The sequence below is a fragment of the Raphanus sativus genome, chromosome 4 (assembly GCF_000801105.2).
Source record: "Raphanus sativus cultivar WK10039 chromosome 4, ASM80110v3, whole genome shotgun sequence".
NCBI lineage: Eukaryota > Viridiplantae > Streptophyta > Magnoliopsida > Brassicales > Brassicaceae > Raphanus > Raphanus sativus.
The window spans coordinates 4,097,472-4,113,706 of NC_079514.1; the positions used below are offsets into that span (position 1 = coordinate 4,097,472).

At 38.8% G+C, this 16,235-nt stretch overlaps 5 protein-coding genes across 7 annotated transcripts; 3 read left to right on the forward strand and 2 right to left on the reverse strand.

Annotated features, from left to right (window-relative positions):
• Positions 1–689: 689 nt before the first annotated feature.
• LOC130511950 (pumilio homolog 6, chloroplastic-like) lies at positions 690–4,593 on the forward strand. Its single transcript, XM_057009901.1, has 9 exons — positions 690–856; positions 1,325–2,734; positions 2,817–2,958; positions 3,042–3,149; positions 3,220–3,432; positions 3,516–3,626; positions 3,699–3,893; positions 3,992–4,163; positions 4,337–4,593. The coding sequence occupies exons 2-9, from the start codon at positions 1,356–1,358 to the stop codon at positions 4,357–4,359; spliced, it is 2,343 nt and encodes a 780-aa protein (XP_056865881.1). The 5' UTR covers positions 690–856; positions 1,325–1,355; the 3' UTR covers positions 4,360–4,593.
• LOC130511951 (V-type proton ATPase subunit G3-like) lies at positions 4,559–5,415 on the reverse strand. Its single transcript, XM_057009902.1, has 3 exons — positions 5,225–5,415; positions 4,909–5,009; positions 4,559–4,834 (listed from the first exon to the last, which is right to left on the reverse strand). Exons 1-3 carry the CDS (start codon positions 5,310–5,312, stop codon positions 4,697–4,699), a joined length of 327 nt encoding a protein of 108 aa, XP_056865882.1. The 5' UTR covers positions 5,313–5,415; the 3' UTR covers positions 4,559–4,696.
• A 2,211-nt stretch (positions 5,416–7,626) lies between these two features.
• Positions 7,627–9,416, forward strand: LOC108849999 (ABC transporter B family member 2-like). Its single transcript, XM_018623590.2, has 4 exons — positions 7,627–7,875; positions 8,048–8,102; positions 8,197–8,372; positions 9,183–9,416. Exons 1-4 carry the CDS (start codon positions 7,627–7,629, stop codon positions 9,414–9,416), a joined length of 714 nt encoding a protein of 237 aa, XP_018479092.2.
• On the forward strand, positions 9,329–13,419 carry LOC108849998 (ABC transporter B family member 2-like). Its single transcript, XM_057007667.1, has 8 exons — positions 9,329–10,340; positions 10,411–10,790; positions 11,017–11,396; positions 11,469–11,710; positions 11,795–12,042; positions 12,176–12,588; positions 12,713–13,053; positions 13,134–13,419. Exons 1-8 carry the CDS (start codon positions 9,666–9,668, stop codon positions 13,359–13,361), a joined length of 2,907 nt encoding a protein of 968 aa, XP_056863647.1. The 5' UTR covers positions 9,329–9,665; the 3' UTR covers positions 13,362–13,419.
• Positions 13,420–13,551: 132 nt separating this feature from the next.
• Positions 13,552–15,814, reverse strand: LOC108853682 (protein CHLOROPLAST IMPORT APPARATUS 2). Of its 3 annotated transcripts, none has more exons than XM_057007668.1 (4): positions 15,626–15,814; positions 14,259–15,271; positions 13,827–13,988; positions 13,552–13,683 (listed from the first exon to the last, which is right to left on the reverse strand). In XM_057007668.1, exons 2-4 carry the CDS (start codon positions 15,246–15,248, stop codon positions 13,636–13,638), a joined length of 1,200 nt encoding a protein of 399 aa, XP_056863648.1. In that variant the 5' UTR covers positions 15,249–15,271; positions 15,626–15,814; the 3' UTR covers positions 13,552–13,635. The 3 variants fall into 3 exon arrangements, with proteins under 3 accessions (XP_056863648.1, XP_018482600.1, XP_018482599.1); XM_018627098.2 differs by having other exon boundaries at positions 14,259–15,252; positions 15,626–15,813; XM_018627097.2 differs by having other exon boundaries at positions 14,259–15,813.
• Positions 15,815–16,235: the final 421 nt, after the last annotated feature.

Below are 16,235 nucleotides of genomic sequence, written 5' to 3' on the forward strand. Positions count from 1 at the left end.
AAGTAGCTAGTATTAAAAGTCACCAGTAATCTAAAACCAGTTTTACACCGAAACGAGATTAGCCGACTCGTCACGTCTCAGGTTTCAAATTGACATCACCTTCCTGCAAATCAAGAAAATGTGAGAGATATTTTGTAGTTTGTATGGCTTGTGTGGATTTCCTTGTTTAATTATTTTTCTTCTCGAATTCAGTACATTTGAGTTTAAAGGATTACCTTGGATCAATTCCACTAATTATTTACAACATCCTTAAGAAATTCTTGACTTCTAAGATACATAAACTTGTTCCGTATGTTTAATGATATCCAAATTTCACTAAGAACTTGTACAAAATGTTATTTCTAGCACATTAATTCAAACACAAATTATATTTACACTGTTAAAAAAAGAATTTATGTACACTAGCGATGATTGATTAAAAGAGATTAATTAAAGTGTAATCCAAGAACCAATTTTTATTCTAGAACAACGATTTATTTTTTAATATATAAATTGGAAAAAATAGAAGGAATAATATTTTGGTAAATCGATAATGCTCAAAAAGTAAAAAACTCCACAAACTTTTGAAGAAAAATGAAAGAAAGCACCATAACGGTGGAAAACTGGAAATGACATTTTTTATTGCCATTACAGGAAAAAATCTAAACATATAAAAAAATCTGAGTGACTTAACCAAAGATAGTCACTTTATGTTTTACAAGACACCAATGCAATCAATACCCTTGTCTCTCTTCTCTCTCCTCTCTCCTCCTTGTCTCTTTGACTCTGACGACCTAAATAAGAGCAGCAGCAGCAGCAGACTCTAGGGTTTGTTATACAGTGAATCTTCCTCGCCGAATAATCCCCCAACCTTCTGGTAAGCCAAAGTAGTCACTTCCTCTTCTCTTCTCCCTCTCTCTTTTCACTTGTTGCTTCGTTTCTAGGGTTCTTTTGGGAATACGAAATCTAAGATTACCTGCTTACGCTCTGTTTCTTCTCTCTCTGCCTTCTCGTGTTGGGTTTTCACTTTCTTTCGAGGAGCATTTACATGGTTCATGTAATATGTCATAGAGACTCTTTAAGTTTCTGCTCTTGGTTGTTCTCTCTGTGTTCTTTACTTTTTCACCTTTTTACTACTCGATTTCGAGAAAAAGGTTCAAACTTTCTGCAGATTCTTACTTGTTTCCTTGAGAAATGTATAAACTTGAGGCAAATCAGAGATTTTGATAATAACTTGCTCTGTTTATGAACAATCTCATTTACTTATCATGTTGATGAATTAGTATGTGTGCCTGTGAATATGATTAGTTTGTGTTAAATGTCGCTTTCTTGTTCAATGTTGTAGACTAACGAAAGCAACAACCTTTTTCAAGCAAATGGCAACTGAGAATCCTATTAGGAGGATGTCGGGGAACAACGAGAGATGGTCTAACTCTAGACCTGTTTCTGCTCCTAACCGAAGTGAAAGTGCGCCTCCGAGCATGGAAGGATCGTTTCTAGCTGTTGATAGTCTCTTGTCACGACAGGGGACACACGACAGGGCAGCTCAGGAGCCTCAACACAACCTGACCCGCACACCTTCTCCACCTGTTTATTACCCTACTACCACCGAGTATCAGTTCGTAGACAATCGTGTAGGTAGAAGTAACCGGGGATTGAATATAGTTAGTTCTCCTCCCATTCATTTGTCCCAAGCTACACTCTCTACTCACAAGGAAGTGTCTGAGGATGAAGTAGTCTCTCAACAGCAATCTGTTAATAGTGTTTCTGATAGCACAAACGTGGTCGACATTAGTCAAACCCCTCAACATAGTCGTCCTAACTCTTCAGATGCTGAAGTCGTAGTTAGAGATAACGCTGCTTCAACTGGCACAGAGAATAGTAGTCCAGATGAGTCCTCCACCATCATCTCTAAGATGAAGAAAACTAGCATATCTGGGTCCGGGACAGCTAAACACACTCGAGAGCCAAGGCAGATGTATCCACAACAAACTAATGTAACATGGATTCAAAGTGGCGGCAGCGGCAACGGCATGAGTTATCACAGTAGTGTTAACGGGACAGGACAGTTTCATTATGGTCAGCATGTGCTTCAGTCTTCAGTCTTTACTCCTCCACCTTATGCTGCTACGCAAACGGGTTACGTGACTTCACCACCAGCTCAAGTCTATAACATGCAGTCTCCTGGTGTCTACTCTCCACAGTATGGTTATGGTGGACCGTACACTAACATGACCCCACACCCACAGTTTATGCCTGGATTCCCTTCACATGGTCCCGCCCCGCTTATTGCCCGTCCAGAGTTTAGTCCTCAGTATGCTGAAAGTTTCTATGCTCCTCCACAAGGTCAACCTTCTTTTCCAGATCCTATGTATATGCAGTACAGTCAACAGGCACTGGGGCATATGAATGCTCCTAGGGGGAACCATAAGAATGCTCCTGAGGCTCAAGAAGGTGAGCAGAAGTTCGTCAGGCAGATAAGAGGACTAAATACCTATAGTGTGGGTAGAATGGGAATGGTGGGTCTTAATTACTATGGAGGCCAGCCAAGTATGGGCATGATGGTGCAATATCTGCCTAGTGCTCCTCCTGGCACTGTTCCCTATGTAGAGGCATACCCTGGGTGGCAGCAGCCACATGGAAGCATGGAAGGTACCAATGGTCCGAGATTGTGCAATTTTCTTGAAGAGCTCAAGTCTGGAAAAGGCAGGAGGTTTGGTTTATCAGACATCACAGGACACATTGTTGAGTTCAGGCAAGTTTTTTTCATCTTTCTTTCTTTCTTTCACAAGTCTGTTCTTGGCTCTCTTTTTATTAAACTTTGTTATCTTTTACAGTGCGGATCAGCACGGGAGCCGATTCATTCAGCAAAAGCTTGAGAACTGTAATCCAGAAGAGAAAGAATCTGTATTTAGGGAACTACTTCCTCATGCTTGCAAGCTAATGACAGATGTGTTTGGCAATTACGTCATTCAAAAGGTCTGTTTCCTAGTTGAGAGCCTATGTCCTCACAATGCATTTTCCCCCCTTTTCTTTGATTATTTGCGGTTATCTTGTTTCAGTTTTTCGAATACGGAACCCAATCACAGAGAAAAGAACTCGCGGATCAGCTCATGGGACAGATAGTACCTCTCAGTATGCAGATGTACGGTTGTCGCGTGATACAAAAGGTAACAAGAAGTCATTCATTTCTTTTCTTTGTCTAGAACTTGGAGTTTGAAACTTTGTTTACTGGTGTAGGCACTTGATGTCATAGAGCCTGACCAGAGAGTTCGTCTAGCACGTGAGCTCGACGGGGAAGTCATGAGGTGTGTTCGAGACCAAAATGGAAACCATGTGATCCAGAAATGCATCGAGAGTATTCACGCAGACAGAGTTGGTTTCATGTTGTCTGCATTCCGTGGTCAAGTCTCCTCTCTCTCTATGCATCCTTATGGCTGCCGTGTCATACAGGTAGTAACTAAAGAACTCACTTAAAAACAGACTGTTCTCTATGCATTTAGTAACTCAAGAACAAATGTGTTATTATGTTATAGAGGCTTATGGAGCGTTGCTCAAATGAGCATCAGTGTCAGTTCATCACCGAGGAGATACTGGAGTCAGCACGTGTCCTTTCCAAGGATCAATATGGCAATTACGTCATACAGGTCTGTCAAATGAATTTAAAAAATAAATCAAAACGTCATAGTTTCCAACCAATGTTGTTGTTGTTGTGACAGCATGTCTTGGAGAAAGGGACATCTGAAGAGCGAGAGAGGATCGTGAGGAAACTATCAGGGCACATAGTCCAGCTTAGCCTGCATAAGTTTGCATCGAATGTTATAGAGAAGTGTCTTGAGCATGGTGGCAGGATCGAGCGGGACCTCATCATCAAAGAGATTGCAGGGCCTGATGAGAGCTATGATAGTCTATTGGTGAGCAAAAATGGACCAAACCTGATTAACATTTCTTTTCTTCTTAAACTGATAATAGGATATTATTATTAACTGTAATAAGCTCACCTTTTGAACAGATGATGATGAAGGACCAGTATGGAAACTATGTGGTGCAGAAGATATTCGAGACGTGTAGTGTTGATCAGCGTGTGGTGTTGGTCAGCAGAGTCAGAATGCATGCTTCTGCTTTGAAGAAATACACTTATGGGAAACATATTGTCACTCGTTTGGAACAGCCCTTTAGTGAAGGTACTAACTTCCTCAACTTCAAAGTTTTAAGTGTGAATAATCACAATCTTAGAAACATAAAAGATTTGTCTTAATGTCTTATATTGACATGTGCATAAGGACTGGATAGACTTGAAATGGTTAAATGGATCTATTGTTTCATTGAGATGTCTGCTTTGTTTTGTGTTCTGTAGAAAGCCGAGAATCAAGGCGATGAGTGGCTCTTCTGATTCAAGATAGTGACTGATTCAGATATAGTCGATACAGGTCGCAATGATTGTGAAGAATGTTGTTTGTACTTTAGAATTTGATCATAGCCGTTGTGATGATTGTGTGGCCATGTTGGTAGTAAATATTGGATAATTGTATCAGTAGTGTACACTAGTATGTGTAACTTGGTTTGTGGATTCATCAAAAAACAATTCAAAACTTCTGCCAACAGTTTTATTCATTTCAAATCGTTATAGTTTGTCATCACATTGCAATAGAAAAAACTTATCAAAAAAATAAAAAGGTAACATAACAACAAAAATAAGGAGAACTATATTGAGGGATCATGCTCCTGTAGTGGTAACATACTTGATGAGCATTTTCACAATCTCCTTAGAGACCTTTGAACTAGACTCCTTAAGGTTCTGGATCCTGCCGTCTGTCTCCTCTTCTAAACGTTTTGCAGCTGCTTCTTGTTCTGTCTGAAAATAAAGAAGGTATAGAATGAGTACGAAACCTAGCTCAGTATCTAGTTTTTGTTTTTGGTTCTGATTACCCCAGAGATTTGTGTCTGATACTCTTCTTCTAGACGGGACCGATACTCTTCCATTTCCTTCTCAGCCTCGTCTTTTGCTTGCTTCATTCTTGCTAGTTTTGCTGATCATTGATTCATCCATCAAAATATAAATAAAAAAAGAAATGATGAAAAGGATTTATAAAAATTTATTTAAAGCGTTAATAAAATATATATTTTTTAACATAATTTGAAAGCTTAGATCTAGGTTATAAAAAAAATTGAGAAAATCAATGTTTCGCTGGGTCGGTCCTATACCCCTAATAAACCAAGAAACCGTCAAAGAAAAAGACTATACCGGTCCTAGCAGCTGAAACGATCCGGCCAGCTTCTTGTTCAGCAGTTAAAAGCATCTGAATCCCACCTTGGCCTCTTATAGAATCCATGGCTTGTGTTCTCCTCAAAGACAATGAAGACTTGTGTTTATTTCTTTTTAAGCAGACAGAAATGGAATCTGTTGATAATATGAGCGTCTTTGGTTATGGTTTTAATTAGATGGAGAGCTTTTCTCTCCTTGGTTCATGGAGTTAGTTTTTGACTAACTGTTTTGAAATTAGAATGAGTTTACAAAACATCGCGTGATCACCGGATCAGTATCGATATGTTATCTATAAATGTTGTGTAAATTATGAAATAAAAGGGATTATAAACGTAATATACATTCTCTAGGGCTGCTTATCATCACTGGCTACTGAACATGATCATAAAAGAATATGATCATTGCATGCTAGTGAATATCTACATTATGATGTATCTACGTCTCTGATCCTCAGCTCTGAATGTGTCAAATAACTATAGCTCTCAAAATTAGGAAAAAAAAATTATTTAATTTAACTTTTAATAACCAGCTCAAATACATTATTTTCACTACCACAAATGCAAAAGAACACCTAATCCCAAATATAACTAAATCATGCACATGCAGTTAGATCATTAATTTGCATTTAATCTTGCACCATGCCTTCCCTGTTTAAAAGATACTAATAATGATAAAACTATCACATCCATACTATAGATTTGTCAATAGAAACAAGTTGTTTTTTTGAAACAAAGAAACAAGTTGTTCGAGTTGGAAACAAAGTAAGAATCATGTAGAAATATTATCAAGATCACAGTATAAGATGGTGATCAATAGGATGTGGTTATTTTTAGCAATCCTTATAGCGTCTTGTCTTCTTCGATTCAAGGCGGTGTTAGTGGTCTCGGCCGGAGCATTTGTCATATTTGCGTTTAACGCGGCGATGGTTTGGTTAAATGTTTGGTTGCTGTTCAGAGGCCATACTTTGATGTTTTTGTCTCCTTTTAGTTTGTTGTTTTTAGTTCTTCTTCAACAAAAAGTGTCTTGAAAATTGCCAAAAAACAATATCTGTACATACACATTTGTCTCTAGATTCATAAGTTTATTGAAACTTAACAATAGATGAAGCAACGGCAGCATAAAAGGTTATTGATTTCCCTCATGTTTTATACAAATAAAAGAAAAATCTCGTGTGCGTAATAAACAAATACGCTATTATTTTGTCCCTCTCACACATAACATCTTGTGTGGTATTTAAAAAACAATATTTTCTTTTGGTTAAATGTTAAAAGTATTACATTATTTTATAAAGAAACATGTGTGACGATATATATCAATATCCACGAGTTGTAAGAGGTTTTCAGACACAAACTTTCCTCAGAAGAGCCACTTTATATTATATTCTGAATTTGATGGATGTTTTCTGTTTTCCTTTTAATAAGTGGTAATATTATCATTTACAAAAAAAAAAGTGGTAAAATTGTACCTACAAATCCAAGAGCATTCCCAATGGTAAGTTTCTCACAATAAGTATCCAAGAGTTATAAAATTATTAGTTTTAATATAACTTAATTAACAATTAAAATTTAAACTACAAAAAAAATTAAATCCATTCATAAATCAACACATAGACAGAAAATATATTTTTTGTTGAGGATAAGTGCAGAGAACGTTTTCTTCACCTCTTTCCACTTTTTTCCATTTTTTGCACTGTTTGAACTTTAAAAAGTTTTAGATATTCAATTAAGATAGTCCAATGGGGTTGCCCTAAGAGCCCTGCTATTTCTGCAATGACAATACAAAACGTGTATCTTACGAGATATTAATCTCTAGTTTAGACTGATGTGGTGATGATCACTAGACTTTATAAATTGTCACTTGTTTAGTTTCTTAATTGCACATGCATGGTTGGTTCCGGGTGACGAACAAGTATTGTATCCCATCATTTAAAATTTCCGGAGATGAATAGATTTTCCCTTGGGTCGATCTCTCTATACTTTATATAGAATCTAGTAGATACACATAAGAAGCATCGATACGTTAATTTACATCTAGATCCATGTTTTCCACTTTTACCCACAAATAATGAAGCAATCCAAAAATGATTTAAAATATCTCAATTTGTCGATCAAGATATATAGAATGCCCACTTATACGGTTTTTATACACAATTCAAAATAAAGCGGGAGATCATACTTTATTAGACACTTATTAGTTATTAGTAGAGAGCATCATACCTAGGCGTAATCATACCAAACGATTGAAACCAATAAACTTGGTCTTATGTCTTCTTTCACTTAATGCTCTATCCCTCTCTAAACACTCTCCCTATTTTAGTTTATCTTCCTTGTTTTCTCATCATATTTCCTCTTCAACAACTAAACACACCTTTTCCGATAACAATGGAGCCGTCCGATGATCTGGCGACGGAGATGGAGAATGAGAAGAAGGCGGTGACTCAAAAGGTGTCATTGCTTAAGCTCTTCTCCTTCGCAGATTTCAACGATTGTGTTCTCATGACTCTCGGATCAATCGGCGCGTGCATTCACGGCGCCTCCGTTCCGGTCTTTTTCATATTTTTTGGCAAACTTATCAACGTTATTGGTATTGCTTATCTAGATAGTCACCAAGCCTCTCACAAAGTCGCCAAGGTTTTTATCTATTTTCTGTAGGATATAATCTTATATCTTTATACTAAAGAGAACTTTCACCTGTAAAATTGTTCTTTGTACCAGGTTAAACATTATTATAAATTTCGAATGAAATTTTAGTAATCTTTTTTTTTATGATTACTCGGCTTAACTTTTATTTATTTTGGTGCAGTACTCGTTGGATTTTGTATATCTCAGTGTGGCTATACTATTCTCATCATGGTTAGGTAAATAACAATTATAAAATTTTAAACAAAAGCAATCTCTTATTATAATTCATTTTGTAAGTTAGTAGATAAGAATATAATAAAATGGAAACAGAGGTTGCATGTTGGATGCATACGGGAGAGAGGCAAGCAGCAAAAATGAGGAGAGCTTATCTCCGGTCAATGTTAAGTCAAGACATAAGCTTATTTGATACTGAAGCTTCCACCGGAGAAGTCATATCCGCCATCACCTCCGACATCCTCGTCATCCAAGACGCACTCTCTGAGAAGGTACCTCTCTATACCTAACCAAACCGGTATTGGCTCCTAATTAAATAGTTTGGCTATGTATTCTTTTCTTTTTTAATAAATTTTTTGGCTCATGTATTGTGTTGCGTTTGTCAATATATTGAATTAGCTCAATGATTATATCTATATATTAGACGAATTTCTTCTTCTTTTTTTGTGAGGTACTTATTAGTAACTAAATGCAATCAAATTTCCTTACTGTTAAATATATATACACAAATCTTTTTATTTGTTTTTGTGCAACGACCTAGTAAAGTTTACCGCCTAACGCGTTGGTGATCGAATTCAGAAACTTTTTACATGGATTGTGTTTTTTCCTACACGTGGGCTGTTTACTCCTTATCAGTCTACACGTGGGTTGTTTACTCCTTATCAGTCTTAATGTGAATCACAATATGGTCATATGACTCATGGCTTAGCCCAATGAATTAATTATAAGGAGTTATTTACATGATCTCCTTTGGTTTTGGGTAATTTTTAAACTAGTATTTTTTTCAACAGTAAATTCAAAATTTATTCTACATTTATTTTTCCTTTTTTTTTGTAATATGCTTTGGTCCTTAATGCAAAAATATTTAATGCATCGTCTTTGATTCGGTTATAGCTGCATTGCATTTATAAGGCGTTTGAGTTTGCTACGATTTAATTTATATTTAAATGTTGATCTATATTAATTTGGTTATTTCCATCAAGCCAGCCACTTAAACAGCCTGGTCGCTTAATTTCAAAATTTTAAGGTGATCACGCAGATCTTGTTCATGGTTTTATGATAACCGGTAAGATTCGTTGCAGGCAGGGAACTTCTTGCACTATATAAGCCGGTTCGTAGCCGGTTTTGCAATCGGATTCACGAGCGTATGGCAAATAAGTCTCGTCACTCTAGCCATAGTCCCTCTCATTGCTCTAGCTGGCGGTGTCTATGCGTTTGTAGCCATCGGACTTATCGCCCGTGTCCGGAAATCATACATCAAGGCCGGTCAGGTTGCGGAAGAGGTTAGTTACTTCTCTGACAAGGAAAGCTCATAGATTTTGTGTATACTTTATATTTCTCTGTCGGAACTCAGGTGATTGGTAATGTGAGGACCGTACAAGCATTTACTGGTGAAGAAAGGGCGGCAAAATTATACAGGGGAGCTCTCAAGAACACGTACAAGTACGGAAGAAAAGCCGGTTTAATCAAAGGACTAGGTCTTGGTTCGTTGCACTGTGTCTTGTTTCTATCATGGGCCTTGCTCGTATGGTTCACAAGCGTTGTGGTCCACAAGGGTATCGCCAATGCTGGCGAGTCATTCACTACCATGCTCAACGTTGTCATCGCTGGCCTGTATACACTATCTTGCTTGCTTGCTATACACGTTTCCTTTGTATCTTTTCTGTATCACAAACTCTTTGTCCTCGTGTTCGTGTAGGTCACTTGGACAGGCAGCGCCGGATGTTTCCGCGTTCGTACGAGCCAAAGCTGCTGCGCATCCAATTTTTCAGATGATTGAACGTGACACCGCGGCTAAAACAAGCGCAAAATCAGGACGTAAGCTCAGCAAAGTAGACGGTCACATTCAATTCACGGACGTGACTTTTAGCTACCCATCTCGCCCTGAAGTGGTGATCTTTGACAAGCTAAACCTAGCCATCCCTGCCGGGAAAACCGTGGCGCTTGTTGGAGGAAGCGGGTCAGGGAAGAGCACGGTCATATCCTTGATAGAGCGGTTCTACGAGCCCACCTCCGGAGCTGTGTTGCTAGATGGGAACGATATCAAAGAGCTGGATATTAAGTGGTTAAGGGGAAAGATTGGGTTGGTTAATCAAGAACCAGCTCTGTTTGCTACAACGATTCGGGAGAACATTATCTATGGCAAAGATGACGCGTCGGATGAAGAGCTTGGCCGTGCTGCTAAGCTCTCGGAAGCCTTTTCATTTATCAACAACCTTCCTGAAGGATTTGAGACTCAGGTAGGTCAAACTAGATACCTTGGGGCACACGAAACAACTATAAACCCTAAATTATTTTTTACCCTTTTAGGTTGGAGAGAGGGGGATTCAACTTTCCGGTGGACAGAAACAGAGGATTGCGATATCAAGAGCAATCGTGAAGAATCCATCGATACTCTTACTCGACGAGGCAACAAGTGCTCTAGATGCAGAGTCAGAGAAGAGCGTGCAAGAAGCATTGGAGCGACTGATGGTTGAAAGAACAACGGTAGTGGTGGCTCACAGACTCTCAACCATAAGAAATGCTGACATCATAGCAGTTGTTCGCGAAGGGAAGATCGTAGAGTTTGGAGATCACGAGAATCTCATGTCTAATCCTGATGGAGCCTACTCTGCTCTCCTTCGTCTACAAGAAGCTGACTCCTTGGAGGGTAACCCTTCCTTGGAACGCACGTTAAGCAGGCCACATAGGTAACTATTTGCTGTACACTCAAATTTTTCATAAGAACTAGGTTTATTTTAAAAAATCTAAACCTAATACAACTTGAAAACCGAACTCTTCTTCTTTATTAAGTTTCCTAGACTTACAACTTAAAATCAATTGATTACTTGTCTCTTTTTAAGTTTTTGATGTGATGTGAGATGTTTTTACAAACATTTTTTTTTTCTTTTGTATTTACAATATACTATACTCAAGGGAACTATCAAGAACGAGCTCCTGCTCGGAGAAGGAATCAGTAACTCGAGAGGACGGTGAAGATCAGTCCAAAGAGGCTAAAGTAACGATGAGACGTCTTTATTCTATGATTCGCCCCGACTGGATATACGGTATTTGTGGAACGTTATGTGCCTTTATTGCTGGATCTCTGATGCCTCTTTTCGCGCTTGGAGTCTCGCACTCCTTAGTTTCCTATTACGAGAAGGGTTGGGACAATACTCAAAAAGAGGTCAAGAAGATCGCTATCCTCTTCTGCCTCGCTTCAGCCATCACCCTCACTGTCTACACTATTGAGCATCTTTGTTTCGGTATTATGGGCGAGCGTCTCACACGCCGTGTCCGTGAAAAGATGTTCTTAGGTTCGTATCAAACTGCTTTGACGTTCTTTGCAAGTTTTAAAATCAATAATAATTTTTTTTTTGGTTATGTAGCGATCTTGAAGAACGAAATGGGTTGGTTTGATGAGGTGGACAACACGAGCTCCATGTTAGCGTCACGGCTTGAGAGCGACGCGACATTGCTTAAGACCATAGTGGTCGATAGGTCAACGATTCTACTACAGAACTTAGGTCTCGTTGTGACGTCTTTCGTCATTTCCTTCATGCTCAACTGGCGTCTCACTCTAGTCGTATTGGCCACGTACCCATTGGTTATAAGCGGACATATCTGCGAGGTAAATGCCGCCGTTTTGCGTCTCTCGAGTTTACTTGGCAATAAGTTAAACCTAAACCTAAACCTATCTGTCATATTTGTATAGAAACTTTTCATGCAAGGCTACGGAGGAAACTTGAGCAAAGCGTATCTGAAGGCCAACATGTTGGCCGGAGAATCTGTTAGCAACATCCGCACCGTTGCCGCCTTCTGTGCTGAGGAGAAGGTTCTAGAACTTTACTCAAAAGAGCTTTTAGAACCTTCTAAACGCTCTTTCAGGCGTGGACAAATAGCTGGACTGTTCTACGGCATCTCTCAGTTCTTTATTTTCTCCTCCTATGGCCTCGCTCTCTGGTATGTCTCTATATAAACAAGTTTCACGTAAAAAGTAAATATATAGAAGACTGTTAGTTGTTAATTTTGCAGATATATGTTTAATCAAAAATATTGTGAATATTGAACTGTTAATTGTTTAATTTGATGATAGGTACGGATCAACTTTGATGGATAAAAATATATCGAGCTTTAAGTCAGTGATGATAACATTCATGGTTTTGATCGTGACGGCGTTAGCGATGGGTGAAACATTAGCTCTAGCTCCTGATCTGCTGAAAGGACACCAGATGATTACGTCTGTATTCGAGATCTTGGACCGTAAGTCTCAGCTTGTTGGAGAAACCAGCGAGCAGCTGACTAGTGTGGAAGGCACGATTGAGTTCAAAGGCGTCCACTTCAGCTACCCTTCAAGACCACACGTTGTAATTTTCAAGGACTTTGATCTGCTAGTTCGGTCCGGACAGAGCATGGCGCTTGTCGGACAGAGTGGGTCCGGGAAAAGTTCGGTTATTTCACTCATTCTCCGGTTCTATGACCCGAACGCAGGAACAATCATGATAGAGGGTGGGTGCTCTTGCCTTGGTACTACTAACACAAAGTTTCTTGTGTCTCAAGTAAACTTTGAAAAACCTAGGTTTCTTGCGTCAAAAGGAAGTTGCTTAGCTTATTAAGCTGCCTTCTTTTGCAGGAAAAGACATCAAGAAACTAGATTTGAAAGCACTGAGGAAGCATGTTGGTCTGGTTCAGCAAGAGCCAGTGCTTTTCGCAACGACAATCTACCAGAACATTCTGTACGGAAACGAAGAAGCTTCTCACTCTGAAGTTATAGAGTCAGCTATGTTCGCAAACGCTCACAGCTTCATCACCTCTCTCCCGGAAGGTTACAATACTAAAGTAGGTGAACGAGGCGTTCAGATGTCAGGCGGTCAGCGACAGAGGATCGCTATCGCTAGAGCCATCCTCAGGAATCCAGAGATCCTGCTCCTTGACGAAGCCACTAGCGCTTTGGACATTGAATCTGAGCGTGTGGTAAGTTCTTAAGAACTTGATTTCTTTAGGGTTTGATCCACATTGACTTGTGGGTTTATGGTATATGAATGAAATATTAGGTACAACAAGCATTGGATCGGTTAATGACAAACCGAACAACGGTGGTGATAGCTCACCGGTTATCAACGATCAAGAACGCTGATACAATAAGTGTATTACATGGAGGAAAAATCGTACAGCAAGGCAGCCACCGTTGGCTAGTTCTTAACAAGGTTGGTCCGTATTTTAACCTCTTCAATCTTCAGCAGCAGCAGCCAGCAGCAACAACATCCTTAAATACTATATAGTTAAATTGTTTAAAACTCATAATTAAATTGGTTTTGCGGACAATATTGATCTTACTTTCTATTCGTTGTTGATTATGTTTTAATCATATGTTATTATGCCGATCATCTTGATTACTGTTGGCAAGTTTACATGCGTTTTATAAACTCGCTTTAGCATCAAGACGTTTCACTGCGATATATATTCTCGAAGGAAATGAACAAATGATCAACAAAAGGAAAGACAACTTTGATCATCAAACATGATGAATAAACAAAAGAGATTCCAATCTTCTTCTCACAATCTTAAACCACTTAATATGTTGGGCCGTCTCACAAATCGTCCCTGTCGATGAGAAAACAAATCATATTATTATTAGAATCTTTGTCCTAAACCGCAGCTCATATAAAAAATGTAATTAACATTAGTATCATTCTATAACCATCAATGCATACAACCATTTCAAGACAAGAATATAGATAAATTACCTTCATACGGGGTCGTTGATCGGCACTGAGTTTGCGAACTTGATATCGAATTTGTTTGGAGTTGGAGAAGAGTCGATTCATCCTTTTCTCTTTATACCTTAACACACTAGCTTCTCTCAATATTCCACTTTCTCCAAACAAATCTATCTCAGCCAACATTGCCTGTTCCACAAAACCCTCACACATTAGTAACTTTTGCATTTCATGTTGCTACAGAAATCTTTCATCCTTTATTAAAATTTGTTCTTAAAAGTCATCTTCTAATGATTTGATCCAGTTAAAAGAGAAGAAAACAAGATTTTTTTTTTTGCTTTAAGAATCTCAAAAGCTCACACATATTTGAAAAGCCAATAGCTAGGAAAAAATTAGAAATAAATTAAAGAGTTGAAAATGTGGCGGGAAAGAGAGATTAGGGGATTAAAAGTAACGTACACGAATGTCGATTTCGGTTGCGTGAGCACCAAGAATCTCATCAGTGAAGGGTGACTCCTTATCCGACCAATCCTCTAAAACCCTATCGTAGTTAAGCTTCAAAAACAGACTCACTCTCTTCTCCGTCTTCAGATCTTTAACGCTCTTTGATTCCGCCGAAGCCATTTTCTTCTTCTTGTTCTTGTTCTTGTTCTTGGTCTTCTTTTTCTTTTCAACGGCTACCGTTGCATCCGATTTGCCGTCATCAGCTAGTGCGGCCACGGCGGTTGCGATGGTCTGAAATCTCGAAGATATGTGTTCGAGTTCCACGGTGGGATATCTGCACAAGCACGCATCATCATCATCATCATGGTCTTCACGGAGAGAGCTCCTCAATCCGAGCCCTAATGGGAAGTTTCCGACGGATTCAAATCCTCCGGAGCTTCCGCACCAAGGCATCGTTGTACATTCACCGTCCTTTGATTCGTTGCTTCCCATAAAACTATCTATCCCTTGTTCAATCTCCTCATCAAGAATAATCGATTTGGCATCGAAATCTTCAAATAACTCAAACCGAGTCACCTCCGAGGAGTTGTAACTGACCTCTTTCTGCTCCAAGAACTGATACGGTTTGGTCTGTATTGCGGGACTAAGCAGGAAAGCTGTCTCCTCCTCGATTGTCTCAAACGGTAGAAGTAACTCGGAAGCTTGGTCGTAGTCGCTGAGAGGAGACTTAGTCCCAAGAAACAGAGTGTTTCTCTTGGAGGAGAAGATGTTTGGGTAGGCGGTGGAGAGAAGAGCCGCAGCTTCGTTGTAAGTTTGGTTCGGACGTTTACGCCGAGTCCTTGGCCTTCTTGTGGAGATTGTGAACGGAGGCGAGTTGGACTCGGAGATTGTAGACGACGGAGAAGGAGTGTTGTGTGAGGAGGCGGCTCTAGACGGCGGAGATTTCTTCATTTTCAGCTCGAAAGTATAGGTGGCGCCGCCGCCGCCGCTTAGACAAGACGACATTTCTCTGCCGATAGGAAACGGAACTTTCCGGTTGAAAATCAAGAAACAGAGAGGAGTACAGTTCTGATAACTGTTAGGCTTGAGGAGGTGGTTAACTCTTAATTAAGTTAAAACAAAGAATTTTACCAAAAAAAAAAGAGAAGTTATAAAACAGAGAAAAATTCTGAGAGAGAAGCTTTTAAGGTTTCCTTTTTAGGAAAGTTGTAATAGAACTTTGGGAAATGAAACTTTAGTTTTGTTCTGTGTTTTCACTATAGGATGATGATAAACCCTAAACCGTCTGACAAAATCTTTGTTTACTAAATTTAGCAAAAAGGTCAACACACTAAGAATGGCATCAAAAGATTTTGTGTACTAGAAAGGAAATATAAAAAAACCTCAATGAAGATATCTAAGATTAGAGACAGAGGAGAGAGATAGAGTCACCGAGACACCGACTTGATTGGGGGGGAGAGTCACGAGATGGTATAAGAAAAGAGAAAAGATCCGTTAGGGTTTGTCAAAGTTAAATGTAGTCAAATAAATGGAGGCTCTCTGTTAGTTGCGGCTAGAAAAGACAATGGAAAAGGTGAAAAGTGAGACAGAGCGAGAGTAGTAGAGGTATAAGCTATATACCGTATAGCGAAATTATACACAAAATGTAATTTCTTGGAAGATAATGAATAGTAGTATTAACATTTTTCTGGCTTTCTAAATAAAACAAAGTTCTCAGCTCGTTAGATTAACAATAATACTACATAAAGAAGTTGAAATCATCTTTTAGAAAACATCATAAACATGACAAAACAGTAGAGATAATACTTTCCATTTCAAATCTTTGATATATTGAGAAGCATGGAGTGCTGACCAAGACAAAAGAAGAAGAAAAGCATGGAGCTAAAATTTTTTTAAATCAAAAAAGTTAAACCCGGGTCTATTAAAGAAACAGACATAATCCTTGTGTGAGAGGTGTAGTCCACAAATAGATTCTCTCATGAGTATTTAAAT